This window comes from Chaetodon auriga, chromosome 11 (genome assembly GCF_051107435.1).
Source record: "Chaetodon auriga isolate fChaAug3 chromosome 11, fChaAug3.hap1, whole genome shotgun sequence".
Taxonomy (NCBI): domain Eukaryota; kingdom Metazoa; phylum Chordata; class Actinopteri; order Chaetodontiformes; family Chaetodontidae; genus Chaetodon; species Chaetodon auriga.
Genome location: NC_135084.1, coordinates 16,826,689 through 16,845,176, shown reverse-complemented (window position 1 = coordinate 16,845,176; position 18,488 = coordinate 16,826,689). Strand labels below are relative to the sequence as shown.

The window sequence follows — 18,488 nt, the reverse complement described above, 5'->3', positions numbered from 1 at the left end:
CACTCGCAAAGAGCCACTCAAAAGCAGCAGTAAAGAAGCAGATCATATGTGTTACATGATGCAAACCACTGCACTTGATAACTGAAGTTATCACAAGTCCTGCGACCTGTTATCATGGTAATATCCTCCTCCAAGATGCATTTCAAGAGCTGCAGACTTAAAGGGGAAAGAAGCTATCAAATAATGTGTAATAAAACTCTGCAAATACACCTTTACAGCCACGCTTTTCAGCAACAAGTAGTCATTTTTAAGCAAATAAGAGGTGGGAAAATAAGACGGCAAGCTGTAGACAAGGGTGAGATATGTTGAACTACAGCAGCAAAGGGAAGATCTGTTCACTCTATTTTTAACTCAGAATCTTAATGAAACATCCCCCTAGCGCCCATGAGCTCTTTCCCCCCCTCAATGAATTCATTGAGCTGAAACAGATTTAGGCAGTAGAATGAAAAATAGTGCATAGAAATGACTGGCTGGGTTAGATTAATATCACAGGGAGAAGAGATGATCGATTACTGAACTCTCGTCAGACTGCACAGCACGCTGAGGGTGAAGGTGATGAGCGCTGTTGTTGAAAAAGTATGTAATTACTGATCAGTCTGGTCGGTAAATCTTTTGTGTAATTTTCTTTACTTTATGTTGGGTACATACAATAACAGCCACTTTTTATCTTCTGCAACCATAACTTCAGAGCGAAGTCTAGATTTCTAATTTCATACACACTGTTGTTCTTTGTAGGCTGTTATATACTTTGAGTTCAGATAAGATTGGACATATTTACTGTAATTATAGTGTGTGAAGCTGTGCAAAACATAAAACAGAATGTGATCATTTGCTCATCTTTTTTGACATATGCTCAATTGCTGCTCAATGCTCAACAGTCCAAAGACGATATATTTAATGTTTTACCTCATCAGCTTCATTATTTTTGGTAAATATATTCTTATTTTGAACTTGATGCAGCAATATGTTTTAAGAAAGTTGAGACAGTAGCAACCAAAGGCTGGGAAAGATGTGCAACGCTGCAAAAACACCTGTTTGGATCATTCCACAGGTAAACAGGTTCATTGGTAACAGGTGAGAGTATCATGATTGGGTATGAAGGGGGCATCCTGGAAAGGCTCACAAGCGAGGATGGAGCGAGGTTCACCACTTTGTGAACACATGATTGTGTCATGAAACTGTCTGTAAACACAGTTTGTTTGCAAATGATTATGTTTTTATTTTCATTTTGCACAGCTACAAACTTTTTGTGAATCAGGGTTGTACAGTTATCCTAAAAACATAGATTTAAAATCAATAAATCACATTGATACTTCAGTGCAACTAAGGGAGCAAATCACCAGAACACACAGAGATCATGATAATCAGGAGATTACTTGTACTTCACTGATGTGTGCCTATACTCCATGTATAAAAGGTGACCACTGGAAAGAGTCTATAGTCCAGTGCACGGTGCATTGGAGCCAGTGCGGGTGCGGGACAATTGATTTTTGCTGTAAGTTAGGTCGGGGAGGTGATGTGGGTGTTTAACATTGCGCTCAAAGGGGATTGTGCAGATAGATGGTAAACAAATAGCAGCAGCCCCGGGCTTCCTCTGTGGTGTGTTTGCAGTGTGAGAGGAGTTGCCTCGGCTCTTCAGTGCCTAGTTTGACGGCCTGCCTGCGTCCTCGGAGAGGAAGAGCAGCTGTAATTGGTTTCTCAATGAAGGCTCATCAGCAGCTCCCCGGAGGCTCGGTGGACTGTAGCGTGGCGCTGCTCCCTCAACCGTCCGCCGCCCGGCCTTAAACACCGCTCCGCTCGTTTCTTCTCTAATAAACACGAGGGCAGTGAAGGGGATCCACGGAGCATCATCATCGTGCGCGTATTTAGAGGAGGGGGGGGGGATCTGTGTCCCGTTTTCACAACCTGCGCGACTGCTGGGAGTTAATCGTGTTTGTCCGTATCGTGATCGCGGCAAAGTTTAACGGAGATTTCAACATGAGTGACCTGGAGGACGACTTTGCCAAGATCCTGCTGCTAAAGGAGGAGAGGATACGGGACTTGGAGAGGCGTCTGGCGGACAGGGAAGACGAGATTCAAGAACTGAAGAGAAAATTACACAAATGTCAGTCTGTGCTGCCCAGCGCTCAACTTATTGGACCGAGGACCCGCAGGGCGCAGGGCATCTCCGCGGAGCCTCAGACGCACCAGGACCTGTCAAGGCAGACGTTTCGGAAATATGCCAAGTCCGACTGGTAAGACTCTTTGAGCAGGCGTTGGCACTTTGTTGAGCCCGTGTCAGCTGTGTGTGCTATCTCTTTTTATTTTCCTTTTCACGACCAGAATCAGATGGTTTGCCATGAATGGGGCGGATCGATTCTGTTATTAGGAAGCACAACTCTGAAATGTGTTTCTGGCACCTCCACACACTCAAACGCACACTCACAGGTACTTGTGGTACTTCACTGTCATGTCTCTCCAAAGCTTTTTTTTTTGTCTGTTTTCTGCCTTTTTCTTTCCCTGTTTTTTTTTCTAAATGGGAGATGGAGACGTTTGCCATGAATGGACGAGCACTTTCATTCTTGGGGCCGATGACGCAGCTCCAAGACGAGCTTCAGAAAGAGCTCCTAATTGATCAGATCCATCATGGCAGTCCCACAGGACACAGACAGGAGGAAGTGCGATGCATTATTGGCTTTTAGTAGCTGGACGCTGAGGACCCGAAGTGCATGTCTGAGGATATTTAATACTCCATTAGAAAACGCTTTGTTTGACCATATGCTTCCTTCATCACCTTCAGGTGCTCGTTTTAGCCTCACAGTATGGCTGTCTTGATTTTGAGGGTTTCTTAGGAGGCCTGTGCCTGAACAGTTATAAGTTATAATCTCATCCTTTCACTTAGTTTCAGTCTATTCTCCTTGATTTGGCTTTAATTACTCCCAGCAAAAAGTTTGACTCTTTTAATTTCTCCATTTCTATTATTACAGTGCCATCGGGATAAAGCACCTATTATATTGATGTCGCTCTCTCTCTCACACACACAAGCAGAAATCACTCTGCCTACTCAATTAAAGCAAGAAACAATGGGGTTAATTTTATTAAGATGGCGAGACAGTTTCCAGTCTTCATTTGCATTAATAAACCACAGACAGGGAAGGTCCTCATTTGTGCTCACTAGCTGATACTCAGTGTGCCATCAAACAAACAACAAAGAGCACACAAAAGGGTCCTGAGGCCAAAAAATACTTGAGAATGAGGCATGGAGGTCTTGAATGACCCAGGTTCATTGAGAAATAATGACTAACAAGCTATACTCAAGAGAAGAATCATCATGTCGGCCTACGCTTCATCATCATTTGTCAGCCTTTCTATAGGACCAGGGTTCATTGTGAAAAGGGTCAAATTATGTGTCAGCTGATGAGGCACAATAAGTGCTTGAATGGCACAGTGGACAAATAAATTGCATGTGGCTATACACTCTGTGCAGTGAAACAGAAGTAAGCCTGTTTGCGTTTGTGAAAAGCACCGATGGGGTGATGTGACTGCTCTCGGTGCCACGGGTGTCTGGAGCAGGGCCTCCACCTGCGCCGCCATGCCCGCTGGGCTGCCGCGGGGTCGGAGACGGTGTGACCCCCATTAGAGTCAGGACATGGCACCAGCCGGCGGCCTGCCCCGCTCATCGGATTACCGCAGCATGGAGCAACGGATCCTGTTTCTATTGATCTGCATAGGAAAAGGGCTGAGCTGGATGGTTAGAGAGGTGAAATTTAAAGCGCAGAGGTCCTTTGAAGGACAGTGGGAGGGCCTTTTGATGACGGGAGGATGTGGGGATGCTACAGTGGACTGGGGAGAGCCTGACATCTCCAGCTCTACCTATCTCCTGCAGATTTCTCATACGAAGGAAGCTCTGCTGCTGCTTAAGCTTTGTGCCCAGCGTCCCTCCCTTGACGGAGATAAAAGAAAATATGAAAGTTTTTAATTAGCTCAGAGGAGAAAGGCTGCTTTGGCTTCATTAGAAGTTTTCGTGTTTGCATTTCGAGAAACAAATCTTCTACACATATATATATATATTTTTAAAGCTATTATTTTAATGGCTCAATCAGACTATTAACTGCATTGTTTGTTGAACAGGTGTTCCCACAGTTGCTTTATCTCTTTTAAAGTCTCACAGAAAGCTGTAATTTATATTGTTTTTGTATCTGTTGATGTCTGAAAACAGGTTTTTCGTCGTTTGCAAGGCCACTGGTGTGCATCTGTTTTCACTCATTGCACACAGGGCTACTGCACATATCAGCATTTACAATGGTAGAAGTAATTGTTCATCAGTCATAATGCAATGATACATAAAACATCATTGAATCATTAAGTGTTGGACATTTTTGCCTGCAGAGCAGAGGCATGTCACCTTGTTGCTGTTTGCCCACGTTGATGCATTGACCCACCACAAGAGGGCAGCTGTGATCTTTTATTAGACCAGCTGTGTCTGTCGAGGGTTGTTTACATGCATTCTGTCAGGTAAAAGATGCTTTTTACCACACAGACCAAACACACCTATCCTCACTGTCTAAGAGATCTCGTTTATTCTTTTGTCGTCACTGTCAGCCTGTGGCTCCCCATCCTCTCAGCTCAGTAATTGCTGTTGTAGCCTCAGTCGCTCCATCAGATTGTCCTTGGCAGTTCATCCTCCTCTGAATTTGTCCAGAGCGCATTAGGCCAAATGCTGTTCGCTGAGCTTCAGATGACTCACTGGGATAATGTGGACAGACACCAGCAGAGTCCACACACAACACTAGATTAGATGAGGAAAGTGGAATTGCTGTGGAGAGTCGTGAGCCTCAGGATTGTCAAATCTGCTGCTGCTTGACAATCTGTAAGATGGCCACATTTCGCCTGGAGCACATTAACTTGCTCTACTTTGGATTCTGTCACCAAAATGAACAGTTGCTAGGCAGGGATTTGGGAAAAGTGTAATTATATCCTCTCCACTTTAATATTCATTATATTCCCACAAAAGCATCATTTGGGTTCAAATCCAGCACTCGAGTCAACATCAGTAAGTTAAAATATTTTTTCATAGTTTCACTTTTGCCCATGTAGACAAAATACACAAGTAGTCCAACACAATACAAAATGAGCCTCCTTCCCCAGTAGATGATGTTTATTTTTACATCGAGGTTCATTAAGTTTCCATCACCTTCAACATCCATTAAGACTCCGGTGCTCATCTATTTGTAACTCAGCAGCCTCAGGGCGAGCTGCTGAGGTATGATGCCATGGTTCTCCAAGCAGTGGCTTTCACACTGAGTCCATTATTCATGTGAGACGAGCGCGGCTCTCTCTGGAGTGGCAGACTGCACTGTGCCACAGATTCCTGTAGGCGCCCTTCTCGCCAAACGCTCTCTCTGGGTCGCAGCCTGACGCACTCAGGGAGGACGGTCCTCCACTGTCACACCGCCGAGGGAGGGAGGCAGCGAGAGGGAGGGAGAGAGAGATAGAGGGCAAACTTTGCGTGATTGTGGTCGAGGCGCTTTCACCTTGGCAATCGCGGCAACCGCCGGACATACCTCTGCATAAATTCCCAACATCCGCTGGTGACGGAGTGCGGCGAGGAATCCCCCCTCAGGAGAGCCAGGGCTGCATCCTCTGAAGCCGTTCATGCCGGATAAAGTTTATGAGCAGCGTGGTAGAGGAGAGAGGATAAAGACTCGGTTGCGCACCCCTTGGTAAACTTATTGGGAAGTCGCTCGTCGCCGCCAACCGAAATGGGCACCTTGCGCGACCTCCAGTACGCGCTCCAGGAGAAGATCGAGGAGCTGCGCCAGAGGGACGCGCTCATCGACGAACTGGAACTGGAGCTCGACCAGAAAGACGAGCTTATACAAAGACTACAGAACGAGCTGGACAAATACCGCTCCGTTATCAAACCGGCAACCCAGCAGGTCCACAAGCAGAGCGAGCTGCATGAGCAGCAGCGGACGAAGAGGCAGGCAATTTCGGCCGAACCCACTGCCTTCGACATCCAGGATCTTAGCCATGTCACCCTACCTTTCTACCCCAAAAGCCCACAGTAGGTGCCTGAATTATAAACGCATAATATTCACTTTTTCTTTTCTTATTTTACATTGGCTGCTGCGCTCCAGCATGAGTTCATTCACCCTTTACCACCTTTCTGATTCGTGTGCGTAATTTTACGTGTGGCGCAGCAGGTACGGCACCTGTAGCGCATATGGATGAGGTGGTGTGAATGAGGTGGTGCCCTCTTACACACACACACACACACACACACACACAATGGGTATAAGGAAAATGTGAACTGATGCCGTCAGCTATGAAAATGAAAGGGGGGAAATATCAGGAAGCTGTCATCAGTGACAGATATCAATTAGGACCATCAGCAGCCCAGTGATAAAAGGCTGAATATCAGTTATCCTGATTATGGTTTAACATGAGAGAGAAGTGGAACGTCATCCAGTGACAGGGAATTATAGGTTTAGAGACTTGGTGATGGCAGCAGCTCTGTGTAATGCACCAGTGTATTCTACCCAAGCTGTGATTCTGTGACAGTCTTAACAGCCTCTCTGTGCATGTTTACCTTATGAGTGTCTGGAGCTAGTCTCTCTCTCTCTCTCTCTCTCTCTCTCTCTCTCTCTCTCTCTCTCTCTCTCTCTCTCCTTTTGGAAGTCAAGCGAACACACCTCTTTCCAACTCAACTGGGCCCGCAACATGAGCTCTGGTTGTCAAACTGGCACTAACAAAGCCCTGTGTTGTGAAATCATCCAGCTCTCTGTTGGGTTTGAACTTAAAGGTTGTGTTATTATGAGTCGGTACACTTACCCCCCTGGTGGACAGGAAGGATATCTACCTCCATTCTGCAAGCACATTGAAAAGTGGACATATTGAGTGTAATCAATGAACGGCGAGACAATCAGGACATGTGGCATAAGCAGCCATATGACAATCAAATTTAAATTTAGGTATATTATCCACTTTCCTTGTAGTGTTATATGAGATGCTTCTGTTCTCAGGCTTTGCAGCGAGATCAGATGTGTCAGATACGAGCGTCATTATTCCATCGACATGCAAGCAAACAAGCTCCAAGGATTTCATCAAAGATTAAAAAATGAAGTGGGTATTTATCTGAGCAGAAAAGGCCGCTAGTCTTTGTTATACCTGTCAGCTCTGTCTGCCTTTCTTTGTCTCACTGTCGTAAATAATCGCGAGACACTTGAAAGGGAAGATGGGGAAAACACAACAGAGTGACCATTTTATTATGATAGTTGTCTTCATCCTAAAGCTTTTAGTCTATATGCCCGTTTCCATTAAGAGATTTCCCAAAGAGGCTTTTAGTGAGACCTTGACAGGAAACACAAAAACAAGATCTCCAAAATATCCATTTGTCCTGCATTTTGACATTTTTCAAACTGAAAGGAAGTTACACGATGGAACTGAAAATGAAATGATTTTTTACCATGAGGTTGTTTGAACTTCCATCAGTGCCCCTCAACGGCTTCAATTTCCTGCTGAGTGTCTGCCACACCTTTTGGCACCGTCCGTCTGGCAGAGAATGATAATTGTGTTGAATATCTCTCTTCTAATAAGCACATACATTAAAAAAAAAAGTCATGATTGAAAAGCAGATAGACTGTTGAATGCAAATGACTCGACCGGTTTTGACCGCCGCTCTCTTATTAGTTCAGCATTATGATGGTCCTTCAGTTTGCTCGGACATCTGTGCTCGAGCATCTTGCAAAAGCAAATCATTTGAAGTCCTTTTTTTTCTTGTGTGACTTCTCTAACTTTTGTTATTGCTCGCTTGAGGTTTTCTGTTTTAATGAAATACTCAAGTGTCCTCATGGGATAAAAACGGCACCATCACATTTTCATTTGTTTGGGTTATTGAAGTGTAGTCATAATGCCTGTTGGATTTGGCTAAATGTTTATATTTTTCTTTCTTTCCCACCCACTTCATCTTCTTTAAAGGCCCATAGAGCGTTCTTACACATACGCTCTCCCTCTGTCTGCCCCTTATTTCTGTTAGCCTCTCCCACTTTTCTGCCACCCCTCTTCGTTTTTCCTCCTAAAAGAGCATATTTTCTCCTTTTAAGGAAGGCTGGACTCGCTCAGCCCCAAACTTCACGAGGGGATGAAGGCAAATTTGTCATCCTCACAAAGGAGAGGCAGGCAGATGTTTTCATAAGGGTCTGCTTGGAGGACGTTGCTCGACGTTGCCGCCAGAGGCTCCAGTTGGGGGGTTCCGGTCAGGGTTGAAAAGGCCAGAAATCTCCTGGGTGTAAACGAAACAGAAACGGGGTCAAGGACGCGGATTTCCACTGTGGAAAAGAACAGACGTCCAATTTGTTCCTGTTCGTTTACTTAATGAAACGTGGACTTCCGATATCTCTGCCTTTAATTAAACCTATTTTAAAGCATCACTTACTCAGGAGGGATCATGAGGATCATCACAGTTTAAAAAAAAAAAAAAACAGCACTTCACACCTTTATTAAGGTTTACTCCCTCAAACCTAACGAGAGCTGTGACCATTAAATCCGAATCATCTGCTCCTCTTTGTGCAGTCGTCTGCTGAAAAGAGGAGGGAAGCACGGTGCACATCTGAACATAAGACTGTGGGGTGGATTTAAAAATAGGTGCAACACCTCTGTCTCCTCTCTTCAGTTCCCATGAGTAACTTGTTCTGACTCTCAAGGGCAGAATAGAAACTATCTAATGAGGAACCTTCGGATCATCCTGGCTGCTCTGTTGGAGGAGCAACTGCTCTGTAGGTTCAAATCAATTAAAATCTTCGTTACCCCTCATCATCTGTCCCCTGTCTGTGACCTGTCTAACAAAGGAGAAGGTCCCTAAAACATATTTGACAAAGTCATGTCCATAAATGACAGGGAAGTGTGGGATAATGATGTTGCTATATAGTATATCGATCCAGAAATAATATGCAAGAAACATCAAGCAGGATGATACTTTGTTCTGCTCCAGTAAGTAATCTGTGTTTTTTAATAGCTGGTGGCAGCTTGCTAATGGTGGTCTTTGGTAATTTAGCTCCTCACTTTTATCCTCAAGTATCACTGCTGTCAGAGATTAAAAGCAGAGCTGTTTGGGGATCCACAGGCCTTCAAACCCAAACAGAAAATTCATCAGACTGATGAATGCGAAACACATTAAGAGAGGCATGTTAGTGGTATTTGAGCATGTTATTCTAGACCCAAACCAAAACTCATTCAGCTGACGGTGTAAAAACGATGCGCCCAGATGATCTGTAGATGCCGGCCGAAGTCGAAAATTTGAAAATTTATGTGCCGTCTGTGAGATGCTTTTCAGTAGAAATCTGTCATAGTTTTGGCAACTTTTCATCTGAGGGAGCAACACCAACTTAATGTGTGGAGAAAGCTTATGGAGAAGCATTTGTATGACCTTAAAAGTTCAACACAGGTATGCGCATAGTGCTCAGTACATTACAAAAAAAAAAACAAAAAAAACCCCCCCTGGGCTCTGCTGGTGTTGTATCATGGCAGAGCTGAAGTTCTGTTTGTGTAGTTTAGTTTGTGTAGCTGTGTGGTTTGTGTAGGACGTCGCTGCAGGCTGACAGCAGGGCAGAGAAGCCTGTGTGTGGAGGGAGCACTGCTTCAGAAATGCCTCCCAGGTTATTTGCTCTTTTAGCTCTAAGCTCTTCAGGTGATCAGTTTCTGAAAAGGGCACTGAACACAACAAAAGGCGAGAGGCAGTTCACCGGGGCCCGCGATCCGGGGAAAGAGGCTGCTCTCTGTGTTTTTTTATGAATTAGTGTATAAAAGCTGGGGCTGTCAGCGGGAGGGGACTCCTTGTTGGATTAACCTTGATACATATTATTAACCTCATTCATCCAGCTGTCAAAACGAGCCACGCAGCACCCAGTCGAGCACCTCAGACTCTGGTGACGACGCGCTTCGGCGAATGACTGATCTTGACTTGCTGTTAAGACTCCGGCCAAATTTCTCTCCCATCTCTCGACACCTCCGTCTGTCAGAGTGGATCGGACTGACGCTCGCTTCAGCCTGCGCTGCGTCTGGCCTTCCTTCACCTGCTGTCAACACATGGACACCTTTTATGAACACACGTCTCTCCTACATCAGCGGTGCATCACATCCGTACCATCTAATGTGTTCTCCTCATTTAAATGATAATTTGACATTATGTTCCCTTTCGCTGTTGTCTAATTCCATTTGCCCTTGATTTTCTTTTTAGCCCGCCTGACAAAATGCTCTTTCACCTGTACGCCGAGCTGCACCTTGACAACGCCACATTAGCTTTGCAGTAAATTGCATTTTCTCCCTTCCTTGCGTAGTCATTGCAAAAAATACTTACCTGTGGAATGTCCTAATGACCGCAGTCTGAAGGCTGATTTGGCTTTCAGAAACGCACCCTGAGTGGAAACAATCTGCTTCCATTAGGCATGGATTATGAAATTTATTGACTTATTTCAGCATTTGGAGGGCATAAAAAGGCTGCACCTTGACATCCTTGAAATGAGGATGTGTTTTTCTTTTTCTGAAAAGCTGCTGTGCAGTTTGAATGAGACTTTAATTGCCTTAGAAATAAAGCAGTGTGCCTGTTGAACTGGTCAACATGCTTCATGGGATCTGTGGAGGATATTTTGATCTCCACCAAGTTTTTTTTTTTTTTTGCTGTTCCATAACAGAAAGATCTCTCACACACACACCCACTTACATCAAGACACACATACATAAAACATGAAAAGATATGATTTCCCTGTCTCCATAAAACCTGTTTGATCCTGTGACACATTCAGGGCTTCTTTCTTGTATCATCAATAACATGCATTTGACTCCACGTTGTTCCTCTTATCCTCTGACTTCCATATATTTCAATTGCAGTTGTCAGCCTACATTTTTTTGCCCCACATGGTCTCCAACATTTCCTGATATCAGACAGAGCTCTTTACACTCCGTTTCCATCTTCCGTCTGACATTGTGTCCACTCTCTCTCTTTTAAGATTGGAGCGGGGTAAAGAACAAACAAACGACAGTGTCAGGTGAAGGAAAGCCTTGATGGCAGCGTCTGTCTTGTCTGTGGCGGTCACCGCTGTTGTTATTACTCCTTGGGTTCAGGGCACAGATTGACAGTGTTTGACAAAAGCATGACAGCAGCATTAGTCCTGCCCGCGGTGCTGATTGGCTGATCATTAGTCCCCCGCAGTGCTCATTGGGTCGTCTGCTTTCTTAGATGAGAAACTGCTGTTTCATGACGTGACGCCAGACGAATCAGTCAGCTCAGTGGATTCAAAGATCTGGACGCAGGCAATCTCCAACATGGGTGTGCTGTTGATAAGTATTTACTATTAATTTTGGGTGTAATAAAGAATCTAGTTACATTCTTCCAACAGTTCTCTCCAAGTATGTGAGGACACTGAAGACGGCGTTCTCCATATATGCAACCATTTATCTGAAGTATTCACACACTAGTTCAGCTTTACATAAAATGTATTTCCTCTTCTCTCCACGAGGTGCTGATATAATGTAGATATTATTCTATATTTCTTGGGATTGTAAACCCCAGTTATGATTGTAATTATTCAATTTTTAACTAAATTCCCATTGTGCTGTATTTCTCATACAAGTCCCTTAATTGCAAACATATGAAGTCGTCCTGGTTGTTTAATGTAGTTTTGTTTCGGCTCCTGGAAACTCATGACATTCCCATCCTTCATTATGCTGCATAATGCTGTTATACACTTGGAAACCATTGTTTGAACCTCTGGTCAAGAGTGCCTGAGGTGAAATGTGTGTGAAAGCCTATCCATGGAAGTAGTCTGAGCTCTCTCTAATCTCTACTTTTGTACTAGATTAAACCACAGTTTTAATGTAAATCAGATGACAGTAACTACTTGTTCAAGTAAATCCTTCTCTACATCTCTGCCTCCTATGAGGCTTTGAATTTGCCTTCCTTCTACATATTGCTCTTGATTCCTTCATTTGGCTTCATAGTGCTCAGCACACCAGCTGTTCTGAATGTCTTTTTTATTTTTTATTTTTCATTCAAATCTTCTATTGAGAATTTCAAAAGAAGCTTTGAATGTCTGTTGTTATATTTTATGATGCCTGGACAAAAAAAAATCCTTGAGCAAAGCTCTAAATTTGAACAAAGGATTAAATGATGGATTAAATGAGCCGGTCCTTTTTTTTTTTTATTATTTATTAATGTTATTATTTTTTATGAATCAGTGAATTAATTGGGTTGCATGGAAACGCTAGAAGTGCTACATCCTGTTCATGTTTCAGATTTGACTCTTGGCTTTTGATCATTCTGTATAAACCTTGAAATAACTTTATCCCAGGCTCTGAATCATTTCTCAGGTATCTCAATGGGTAGAATCGAACCGAAATAAGTAGAAGACTCCTGGAAGTACTTCATTTTTATGGTATCTATTCATGAACTGAGGACCAGTGCACGGACAGTCCTGATCAGTTTTGACTCATCAGTTTGTCTTGTGACCCAGAGTTATGCCATTTTTTACAACTCCAGTTCAAGTTGTATTTTTGATGTTTTTATAATTTCAGATGGGTCATAATTCATTGTTAAAATCAGTGTTTTAGCTAAATTCACTTTATATCCAGAGTAGAAGTCAAACATCAGGCATTTGTGTGATACAATGAAGACACACCAATGCCGTCTGAGTCCGTGTTTATACAGGTATGATATCATTTTATTTCACCTTGTCTCCAGGTCCAAGGATCTGATCAAGGAAGCCATCTTGGACAATGACTTCATGAAGAACCTGGAGCTGTCGCAGATCCAAGAGATCGTGGACTGCATGTACCCTGTGGAGTATGGAAAGGACAGCTGCATCATTAAGGAAGGAGATGTGGGCTCGCTGGTCTACGTCATGGAAGGTAAAAACACACATGCACACAGGTAAAATGTGCATCTGTGGAAGCACAAATCTACACAAAAGAAGTCTATAATTACATATAAATCTATAATAAATGAGATTTAACAGGATCTGCAGGCGTGTTTCTGGACAGCTTCAATAGCACCGTCCTGACAATGATAGAGAAGCTATGAAAGGGCATTATTGATGGGTTGCTGAAGGGCGATGAACTGAAACTCAAAACTTCAACAGCGATGCTGTATGATTCACTCATGTCCCACAGATTTTGCTTTGTCTGATGCTGTGTGCCCGCTGAGTCCTCTGTATTTCATTGGTTTTCAGAAGTATTGTTTCAGCATGTGGTTTGTATTTTCCTTTTTATTTTTATTTATTTATTTATTTTTTTCAAAAAGAGCATTGATGAAACAGAGTGTGAGCTCTGATGACAGGAACAACAGTCCAAACTGGTACTGATGGGACTTGTGAAAGGGCATTCTTGCTACATGATTTGTGACAAGCAATACTGCTATAAAACGTTCAGAGAGCCATCATCCCCGTCAATAGACCTGACCTCAGGGGAAACGATGACGGTCGATGCCTGCACAGTATAATTGATCATTACATAGAGGTGAACTTTGACATAATAGAGATTAAAATATTGAATGTGTAAATTACTGTTGCTCCCTTCCGCTCTCCACCCTTCATAACCCGCACTTGGCTCTGACGTACAAGTTCATGAGCAGTGTAACTGTAACTCAAGAAGTTTCAAGGTGGAAACATTTTATTCTGAACCTAAAAAACACAGCAGAGGAATGAGAGAGAGACAGAGGACACAGAAACTGAAGAGCAATAAGATTGAATCTTGTTTGGTATGTAGACAGTATTTCACTTGGAGGACTGCTGATATTGATTGTTGCTCCTATTCTTTCATGTCAGCCACCTGTTTTTTATCATTATTATTATTATTATTTCACCTTTATTTGATGGTGACAGATGAAGAGGCAGACAGGAAATAGGGAGAGAGCGTACAAACATCGCCGGCTGGAATCGAACCGACAGCAGTTCATTAACTGCTGTAAGGATTTGACTACCAAGGCACGTTGGCCACCTATTTTGATTATGGGATTGACTGGACATTTCCTGGATGCCCCATTCAGACAAACACTGTATAGAAAAGATCTGTGGGACAAAAAAAAAAAAAAAATGAGACAGCAATTTTACTAAACTAAGACAAAGTGTTTTTAGTTTAATTCAACTGCAAATCCTACATTTCTATATAAATACACTCTGTGATTGGTTCTCTTCGAGCAGAGGCAGACAGGCTTTGTCTCATCTGAGAGGACTCCAGAGACAGACAGTGTCCCTGTGTGGATGCCAGTAGAAGTGTTATGGCTGCTCTCCGTCTTCATCTGGTCTTTAGTGAGTCATTGGGTCTGAATTCAAAAACCTCTTGTGGTGCCGTGACTTTAAAGGTTATTGTATTACGGAGATGACTCAGTCTTATTGATCAGTACACAAGCAGTGGTATTTCACTGCGTTTTGTCAACCATGATTGAAATGAATACTGTTGTCTTCGAGAAAGAGATAAGTGCAATTATTTAAAGTATAATATGAAGAAACGGACAATGGATTGCCAGAAAATTGTGTACATTCATGGTTCAACAGCAGATGAATGCGACTGATTTTCACCAATTAGCTGCCAATGACCTTCCCATCAGGCTCAGACGAACTTTGCGTTTTGTGCTTAATAGAAAATGCTGGCCTGCTAATATACTAAACTGATGCGGCACATGAATGCATATTTAAGTGCAGCAGTAAAACAGTAAAAAAAAAAATACAAATAATGTAATATAATAATGGTGACAGGTACCATTTTTCAGCAGATGTAAGTACATTTTGCTGAAAATACCTTTATACTTTCACTTAAGTAGGTTTCAGATGCAGGAATTTTACTCATACTGAGTATTTTGACATTGTCCTGTTTGTACTTTAACTTTAGCAAAGGATCTGTGTACGTCTCCCATTACTGTTCACATCCCTGTTGTAAGAAGGATGTCACTTGTTGCCCTTATCTGTAGACTGCGGAGACGTCAGATATGTAAAGAGTCTAACTGGCACAATGCAAATGAAATGCAAAACACAACTGTGACCTGCACAAGTGACCTGAGATGAAGTTCTGTTAAAGAGTTGTGGAGAAAAAAAACGGGAAAAAGAAAGAGGTGCAGTTCTCACAGAAAGCCACGAATCTCCAGTTGCTGAGCCGATTGTGTAAAAATCTGTAGCCATTGCTCAACACTGGTCACCCATTCTGTAGGTACTGAGTCGATCTGGATCCTGTGACGAAGGCTGCGAGAAGTCGATTGTGCCAGAGGTGACTCGTCATGCTAGCTCACAAATGAGCAAGTGTCACACTGGCGTGATGAATAGGTTCCTCTTGAGCTCAACAGAAAGAGGGGAACAAATGATACCAATCTGTAAGAGAAATAATTGTTGAGGGGCTTTGTGATTTCCTTTCCGACAGTGATGGAGGAAGAGCTGTAGCCTGAGTGGAAATATGGCTTCAATTCAACAGTGGTCATATGCCACCAATATCAAATGTGCGGTTAATTATTTCCCATTCTCAAATCCTCAGGGCAGGTTTAACGTATTTATCTTCAGTGAACATCATCAGCTCTTTTTTGCTGCCCTAAACTCTTGTCTCCTCCACTCTCTGTTCCTCTCGCGTCTCAGCCTGTCCCTTGCCTGCAGTTTTCACTCTAAATGTCCCCGGCCTTGACTTGTTTTGCATAAAAAACAAATGTTAAAAGCATTAGCCCAAGGAGCGACGACTTTGTACCAAGGACTGTGAAAGCCCAGCACAGTCTGTGACTTTTTAATCCATGCTGACAGCACGTCTGACTGCGCCATGCCATGTCAAACACGCGCTGTACATCATTTTCCTCGCAAATGAAGTGTTCACTGCTCAGGCTGTACTCTTACTGAGACATGCCAGGCCAATCATTAACATTGTGCCATGGGGCTGACAGCGTTTATCATGCATCATGTAACCATATGAAGCGCAGTCAAACCACAGTGATACAAAAAACAAGTATAACAGTGCATTACATCATTGATCTCACTTCAAATATAACATTGTTTTTAGATAGGAGAACATATGCAGAACTTATTGTCCATCAGTCAGAGTCTAGACTGATATCAGAGAAAATCACAGCCCCCCTGTTTAAACAGCTTCAGAGTAGATAGCTTTTGTTGCAGATTGCAGCTGATAATTAAAGATCAGACAAAACAGTGGATCCTGGCACTGGCTTGCTGCTATGATGAGGCTGCCTGCTTGGCAGTAGCTGCAATAATGAATGTTTGTTGTATTTTGGTTGCATCGACTGGGCTGTAACTGACACCGGCCCCTCTTTAAAATACTGATTGCAACTGAGATAAAAGGCTCACGTTTCCATGGAGATGAGAGAGGATTTTTGATTGGCTGCGTCATCCGCGAAGACCCGTACAGGTGGCTAATGATGATAACTCGTATAATCACATCCAATTACTATCAAGAACTTCCTCGACAGTAAAAGCCTCATGATTTCCTTCATAGTAATCGTTCAACTTAATCTAATGAAAGTGTGGATGCTAATACAAATATGTAGCTTACACGTCCTCTAGGAACAGGTCGACAATGTTACGGTAAGCTTGTTAAAGGTGTAACAGAGGAAATCCTTAGCTTTGAGAGTGGAGATCTGATGGTTCGTTTGGACGGCATGAACTCAGTGAAAACTGGGCCTAGGCCGACATTCAAACCTATTAAGAGCACATGATCGGTTTAGTCTCATATGGAGTGAAAAAGGTGATCGTTGCACCTGTCAGCTGGGCAGCTTAAACATTGCCCACAGTAAAACAGTTTAAGCTCATATTTGAACCTGTCAAACCTGAAGGTTAGCTCCTGGTGGAAGGTTAAAAAACGTTGCGTTTAGGGCTGCAAGTAACATTTATTTTCATTACTGATTCACTGCCAACTCTTTCTTCAATGAATCAATCGCTCATCTGGTCTATGAACTGCAAGGAAATAGTGAGGCATGTCGACCACAGTTTCCAACTGCCCAAGTTGACGCATTGTTCCACGTTGATTGATTATTTGACTAATTGTTTCAGCTCTTGCTATGTTTAGATATAACTCTTGAAATGGTTCATTGCAGCGTAAAAATCTGGGCTGCGTGCATAAAGCTACAGTTTGGATAACGAAGCTGAACGGCTTTCTCCTGTCTGACGACTTCATCGTGACAACTGCATGCATTAGGCACCTCCCCGGACTGGATTTCTCGTTGTTAACTTTGCATTCATATTTGAAAATTCACTTAACAGTCGGTATCTTCCATCCTGTATGAGAATCAGGTGCATTCAAAGGAAAAAAATAAGCCTTGCCAGGGGGATGCAGGCATACGTGATATTGATTCTGAATAATGTATTTTCTTCTATTTGTTATCTTTTAGGGAGGACTAGCTTTCTGCCCTTACTGTATATTTTATCAGTTTTACTAAGTGTGCAGGGAGGGCAGATGGAAAAGCAAGGAGAAAGAGTTGCAATGTAAGTCGGCTCTAAGCCCCAAGTGCTCGCAGTGCATTGACAGTTCCTTTGACAGGCTACTCTGTTCAGTGCAGCCATTGATGCACTGTAGAGCGTTTTATTCAGGTGAAGGTGTACAGGGGATTTGAGAATACATCCAGGATTTGACATTTTCTCAACACAAATTGGGTAGAGTCCCAATTATTTTATCTGACCTTGCGTTAGCCAAGGCAAACATAATATTCTGACAGATCTCTCCAAGAAGACTTGAAGTTTGAAGTGAGGCATAAATGGCATCCTTTAATGTGTGAATGACAGAAAGGAACAATGCGCTGTTTTAAGGCTCACGCTGAACCGCTCCTCCAGTTATTTTCCTTTTCCTGCTGCTTTTACTGAGACAGACCTCTGAATAACAATGAACAGCAATGTTTACCCACTGTGGCTCGATACTTCTCTGTGTAAGGGGAGTACCTGATGTTTTTTTTTTTTATGATATGGCACTCAAGATATTTAGCAAACATGATTGTGTGTGGCATCAAACACTGATCTGTTTGCATGTATCTCTAATCAAATATGAACAACATAGGGAAATGAGGGGCACGGGTGTCTGTTTACATATCATTTCATGGCATATTTTATCCCGTGGTAATCCTCCTTAGCTGACTAGCACCTTATCACCTCTCTGTCACCTTGTGCTCTACCTTACAGGCTGACTTATTAAAACCTTACATGAAAGCCGATCTCCAGAGCTCAACGTTCACCATCCTGTTTGCTTTTATCCTCATTAGGCGCATGTAGTGTGAAGTCTATTTGTTCTTTAACCTAACAATCATCAGCCAAAAAACAATCACCTGCCCAAAAGACCAAGCAGTCTACCAGCTGATCAGTTTCCGAAAGAATCTGAAAGAGACAAAATGAATGAATGTGTCTGGAATCATCCGCTCTCTGTGCTATAGGCTGGAGCCCTCGTGTGCTCACTGGCCAATGAGGCGGGGTAAAGGGAGATTGGCTCCTCGCTCATCTTGAGCCGAGCGTAGAGATGTAATCAACAGGGGAACCTGAGTGTGACTC

At 43.0% G+C, this 18,488-nt stretch overlaps 1 protein-coding gene across 2 annotated transcripts in view; it reads left to right on the top strand.

The window, feature by feature from the left end:
• The first annotated feature begins 1,601 nt into the window (after positions 1 to 1,601).
• The window catches only part of LOC143328468 (cGMP-dependent protein kinase 1), a 78,137-nt gene continuing 61,250 nt past the window's right edge, over positions 1,602 to 18,488 (top strand). Inside the window, exons 1-2 of one of the 2 annotated variants that reach the window (XM_076743618.1) lie at positions 1,602 to 2,234; positions 12,716 to 12,882. In XM_076743618.1, coding sequence (XP_076599733.1) covers positions 1,978 to 2,234; positions 12,716 to 12,882 — 424 coding nt within the window. In that variant the 5' untranslated portion in view covers positions 1,602 to 1,977. Of the gene's footprint in view, positions 2,235 to 5,345; positions 6,047 to 12,715; positions 12,883 to 18,488 lie in introns of those variants that run through there. The other variant, XM_076743617.1, reaches the window with a different exon arrangement.